This window comes from Lupinus angustifolius, chromosome LG16 (genome assembly GCF_001865875.1).
Source record: "Lupinus angustifolius cultivar Tanjil chromosome LG16, LupAngTanjil_v1.0, whole genome shotgun sequence".
NCBI classification, from domain to species: domain Eukaryota; kingdom Viridiplantae; phylum Streptophyta; class Magnoliopsida; order Fabales; family Fabaceae; genus Lupinus; species Lupinus angustifolius.
In genome coordinates, this window is record NC_032024.1 from 7,355,841 (window position 1) to 7,362,157 (window position 6,317).

Consider the following 6,317-nt stretch of genomic DNA (forward strand, 5'->3'; position numbering starts at 1 on the left):
ACTATTTTCCAACAATTTTTTTAGATTTTATTCTAATTCTAATAGAGGATCCACTTTCTTAAGTTTAAAAAACTTATCTCACATCTTAACTATCATCAAACACATATTTGAGTCCTAGTCATCCCTCTAATTTTATAACTTCTATCAAACACATACAAATGTCTAGCCACCTTACCTTTTAACTAGGGCCGATCCTCAAATATCTCAGACCCTATGTAAGTAAAAAACATGGCCCTAAATTTATTAAAATAATTATATAGCCAATTTTTCATGGGAATTGTGGAAATTATGGATATATATTTACACTTTATGTATCAGAGTATAACCAACAAAGTTGATTTTTTTTTGCAGAATATATAAAGCTTAATATCAAATGTTGAACAAAATATCAATTTATAAATTTTAAATTGCAAAGAGCCTTAAAGTTTTAATAACCATGTCTTTATAATGTTTACAAAATGTACTTAAAGTAGAACTATGAAATGTCCTAATACTGTTATATGATTTATAAACATAAACATATTAATAAAATAAAACAAAAAATAAATTAAGTAATTAAAATTATTCTTTAAAAAAATGGGCCCTTATCATCATGAGTCTTGAGCGATCACACATATGGCATCTGCTTAAGGATTGTTGTGTTCGGAACAAGTTGTGACATCATCACCACAACTGTTTGAATGCTAATACCACGATCGTAATTTTCATTATCATCATTGTCTCTATTATCGTCACATCGTCATTGTTGCAATTGTTAGCTACTACTAGGGGTGAGCATGTGCAAGGTTGGGATAAGTTAAAGTTTGTCATTACCCGACCCTAAATGTTGGTCTAGTCATTTTTAGACCCGAGACCCAATCCTAGACCCGAAGCTAACCCAACCCTAAATATTAATCGATTCAGCCTTTAAACCCAACCCTAGACTCGATTAAATTTAATGCATACTCATTTTAGATAAAGTATTTTCATTATTATTTATTACTATAAATATGTAATTTGACGCATAAAATTATATATGTATATATATTGTTAATCAGGTATATACGAAGCAAAAATTAGAGAATCAATGATATTTTCGACAAAAAATGTGTCATTATTTTGTATATATTTAAATAGAGACACATGCAAACATGATGAGTGAGCAACCATGAGATGGGTTGGGACCGGGTCATGTTTGATCTCTATCCGACCCTAAATATTGATCGGATCTAATTTTTAAACACAAACACAACCCTAGACTCGATGAGAATCGACCCTATTTGAACTCGATCATGATCGGACCATACCAAATAAGCAGTTAGGCTGGCCGTGCTCACCCCTAGCTACCATTAGTAATACAACTATTATCCCCTCTATTACTACAATCCCTAACCTCCATCACCACTATTACCATCACACCTCAGAATCTTTCACTAGTGTTACCATTGCCATGCACCACTACTATACTTACACTACCACATCCATAATTACCATCACATCATTAAGGCAATCGATCATTTACTATGCCACTACTACTATATCCACAAACAATTAAAAATAGTTTTATTAAAAAAATGAAGATAATAAAACTATCAAACAATTTTAACTTTACGTTGAAAGTTCTTGTTTCTCTTCCCCCGTTTACTACTTTTTATATGTCACTTTACATTTAGAATATATTGGTGGTCTTTGTATAAGGTACTTTACATTTTTTATATATCATTTATCATTTTCATCTTATTTTCTCTTATTAAAGGTTTCAATTATTTATGATTTTGGTTATTTATTAACGAGAAACAATAATTAACATACTTTTGAAGAAAATTTAGGAGAGAAAAAATTCGAGGAAATTAAATAATCTTAAAAATATGTTTACTTCAGTTAAAAATGTATTATATTAAGACAATTTGAATTAGCTTTTTAAAAAAACTTCTTAAAGTTAACCTTAATATCATATATCTATTAGTTAAATATACAAATTTTTAAAAAATAAATGTTTTAGAATTTTAAATATCATGGTATGTAGGTTTTGATGTCTAAAATAACATTTAGTAAGAATTTTTTCTATATAATCAATGATATTCTTTTATTTTTGGGTAAAGAAGTAATATCTTTCGAAGTGTATGATTGTTCCTCTCAATAAGTCTCGCTCTCAGGAATTGAACTTTTAATCTTTGACCTAGTACGATGATTTAGTGAGATCTTATATAACTAAACTATTGTATTATTAATTACTCGATAAGAATTTGATTTGGTAGTTCAAGTCGGAGCAGGGTGTCATATAATATCAAAAGTCAAAGTTTGATTATTGCGAAGAATACACTAACATAAATAATCTGAGAATAAATTTGTTTGTTATTTATGAGAGATGATGATATTTTTTGGGAAAAAATGTCTTAAATAGCATACCAGGCAAAGAAATATATTCTAAGAATGTGGCTTAAATTAATCTTCCAATAAGTCACATGAATTTTTCTGCTAAGATGCTTGCACCTGAATGAACTAAAAAATTTGTGCTATGTAGGCATCTTATCCTCTAATGTCGTCTCATTTGTAAATATTTTTAAAATACTTGAACCTTGAAAATGTTTGTGTATCATACGCTTCACTAGTGTCATTTTCCAAGATATACTCTCGAGGAAAACAAAATGAAATTCCACCTGTTTTCCTTTCCATACCTTTCTGGATTTTTTTCCACTTCAAATTAATATTTTCCTTCCATTTTCTTTCTCCACTCTTAACATGATCATTCCCATTTCTCTTCCTTCCAATCTCTCTCTACACCCTCTTCCGTTTTCTCTTCAGAGCATGTCTGTTTTGGTTTACTAGTAAAGATTAAAGATTATTGTTATAACTCATTCTTCCTTTGTTTCATAGCTTTCTCTCTTCCTAAACAACTCTTCTACTCTTATTTATTTTCTTCATTTTTTTTTTCAAAAGCAGAAGGTTTTCTTAGTAGATATCTAAGGCTAGCTTTCCAGATTCTTTTCCCAGGAAAGCCTAAAAAAGCAAAAGAGATAGACAGAAGGGAAAGAAAGGAAAAAACAAGTTATTATATGTTGAAGGTGTTGAACAAAACAAAAGGATTCATTACACAGTTTTCCTTGCCTGTGAATATGGCACTTTAATTTTACTTTGGTTATCAAAATCTGATTTTAATAAAGGAAAAGAGGGTCTATCTTTCTCATATATATTTATTTAACCATCAATCTAACCTCTCCCTTCTAAAGAAGATGCCCTTAGAGGGGATTTTCATTGAAACCACTTCAACTACACCTGATCTTTCCCTTCATATAAGCCCTCCAAGCACCACTTCTTCCTCTTCTTCTTTGATTTGTAACAACACCACAACTCAAGTAAGTGGTGGTGGCACCAATTATGAAGCACATAATTCATCCCAAGCCACTAATTTTTCTTCAAGAACTGTGCCTCAAGCTCATACTGAGCTCTCTCTTGGAAGAAATTTCTGTGGTGGAGGAACATCTCTTCAGGAAACACCACCACACCACCACCACAACAACAACAACCCTTATTATCAAAACCACCAATCTCATTTACAACACCTTCACCCTCAAGTATCTAACACTAGTAGCGGTGGTGCTACTACAACTACAACAAGTTCTACAAGGTTGAATAACATTAATTATGGGGTTTCCATGCTTGATGTGTCATCTGAAGGGTTGAGACCAATCAAGGGAATTCCAGTGTATCACAACCGTTCATTCCCTTTTCTCCCAGTAGAGCATACAAGAGACATGGATCATCATCATCCCAAGATGTGTTTATATCATCACATGCCTTCATATCCTTCTCTATCTTCTTCTTCTCCTTCCTCTTCTTCCCCTTCACCCTACTTGGCCACCGCGGCGCCCGGTTTGGATCCCATGTCCTTATTAAACTCCGGCACCCCCAACGGCCCCGCGGCGGCATATAGGGCTGCTGCAGCCACAATGTTTAATGGGATTTCCGGTGAGGCTTTCAAATCTCATCATCCATTGCACCACCACTCACACTATGGGGTTGGACCCTCTCATCATGAGGCTACTTCAGCAGGGCTGATGAGATCAAGGTTCTTGCCTAAATTACCAACAAAAAGGAGCATGAGAGCACCTAGAATGAGATGGACAAGCACCCTCCATGCTAGATTTGTTCATGCTGTTGAACTTCTTGGTGGCCATGAAAGTAAAGATTTTGTTTTTCCCTTTATTTTTTACTACCCCAAACTTTTTCTACCATTTCTTCTTTCAATGCCCTTCTTTTAAAAAAATGATTTTTATCTTGACTTTAGTCTCTCATTTGCTTTCTTTTCTTTTAATGAATAAATGTATATATGTATGCACTTTAGTTATATGTATCTCTTTTAGGCTTTTGGCTAATGCATCTAGATTGTGAATTTTAGGAGCTACTCCAAAGTCAGTTCTGGAGCTCATGGATGTGAAGGATCTTACATTAGCTCATGTAAAAAGCCATTTGCAGGTATTTGCTTTTCAATATCTTTTTTTTTTCTATCTCTATTTAGTGGGGAACAATTTTTTGGGGTTCAACTCCTCTCCTAAATCAGGTTTTTAGTCAGAATGGAGAGTATTGTTTTTTCTTTTAATTTTAAGGATAATGTCTTCTCACTATAAATAAAGGATACAATTGTCATTAATTTTTTTTTATTTGTTATTTCATAGTATTCTCCTCTGCAGTACCTGAGGGAGGATTACAATTCCCGTATTTTGTGTATTTTATTTACTGGCACTGTAGCCAATGGAGAAAGCAGTGAATGTGGGAGTAGTGGATGAATTTAAAGACTGTAGTAGTGAGCTAAGTAAGGAGCCTTTAACTTCTGAATTCTGAAACGACCAGACAGAGACACAGCTTCTGCATAGAGAGAAAGAAAGAGAGAGAGAAACAAAAACAGACAAAAAAGTCATCATTTTCCAATAATACACTTCTCATTACAATCTCATCAAATATCAACCTCGTGATTAATGATTAAACCCAGACAATCCCAGAGAAGAGAGAGAAAGAGAAAGGGATCTAAATGGGAATCACCAGTTTTTAATTTAGATCTTTTAATTTTTATTTAAGGAAAAGAATAGGGCTTATAATTAATTATATAGTTCTATATGTGTATACTTATGTACTTGTAGTTATATATGTTTCAAGTGCAGAAATGACATTATAAGTAAAATGCTTTGTTTTTATTATTTCTTCTCAGATGTATCGAACTGTTAAGACCACTAACAAACCTCCTGCATCTTCAGGTAATTCTTATAATTTATTTTATTTTATAGCAGACTTATCATTTATTTTACTAACATATATATTTTTGAAGGAAATGCCACTTATTTTCAGGATGTGTTTTCTACTATTACTTTAAATTTTTCCTCTTGAAAGTTTTCACTGTTATATATCAGAAGTCCATAAGACTCTACATTACTCCAAAGTCCAAACCAAACAATTTAAAAAATTATGAAGATGCATGTATGCATGCAAACATGTTGTAATTTCAATTTTGGAGTCATGAATTTTTTCTTAGTGCAGGTCTTTCAGATGGATCTGGAGAGGATGACATGTCTCCTATCGGCAGCAGCGGTAGCGGCGGTCCACGTCAATTTCCGGACCAAAGAAGCCTACCGGATCGGCCAGTGCAACAAGACATGGACTACACTTCCACTACCACCACCACTCTATGGAGTAACTCTTCAAGGTACCATTACCAATTCCTCTTTAATTCTCTAATTAGAGAGTAGAGACCACATTTTAGTTGTACATGATTTTTTATGTGCTTATGTTGAGGTATACATTAAGGATAATTTTGGGTTACTGGGTTGGTTGATTTACTTTTACTTTTGCATGAGATCTATGCAAACCCACGTCCACCATACTCTCTTTTATGAAGAATAAAAAGGGTTCTTGTGGCAGCTTTTACTTTACTTGTGTTTGATTTTCCACTTTTCTTTTGTTTCATCTATATATCTTTTGTACCTTGGTGAAATGTTTTGCCTTAGATATATAACCATTTCTAAGGAAAGCTACATGACATAATCTAACGTTAATTAGGATTTAAAGAAAGCAACCCTCAACCATTCTCTTTTTGCCTCTTTTCTTTTCTCCCTTTAGAATTTTTTGTGTGTGCTAGTCCTTTAAGGAAATACTAACAATCTTGTAATGCATAATTGATCTTTAACTACGGAATATTATTAAAAAATATGTGGCTTCGGTAGGTTTTGCATATAACCCAAACAATTACTTCCTTCATGTACGTTAAGTATCTTCAATCAAGTATTATGAATTCATGACAAGTGATAATGTCAATGTTGGTGATCATTGTTGAATTAGCCATGATT

The 6,317-nt window shown here is 32.9% G+C and overlaps 1 protein-coding gene across 1 annotated transcript in view; it reads left to right on the plus strand.

Moving 5' to 3' along the window:
• LOC109330239 (transcription repressor KAN1-like) overlaps positions 2,580 to 6,317 on the plus strand; it is a 9,647-nt gene continuing 5,909 nt past the window's right edge. Inside the window, exons 1-4 of the mRNA XM_019564351.1 lie at positions 2,580 to 4,161; positions 4,379 to 4,455; positions 5,186 to 5,231; positions 5,512 to 5,677. Coding sequence (XP_019419896.1) covers positions 3,213 to 4,161; positions 4,379 to 4,455; positions 5,186 to 5,231; positions 5,512 to 5,677 — 1,238 coding nt within the window. The 5' untranslated portion in view covers positions 2,580 to 3,212. The remainder of the gene's footprint in view (positions 4,162 to 4,378; positions 4,456 to 5,185; positions 5,232 to 5,511; positions 5,678 to 6,317) is intronic.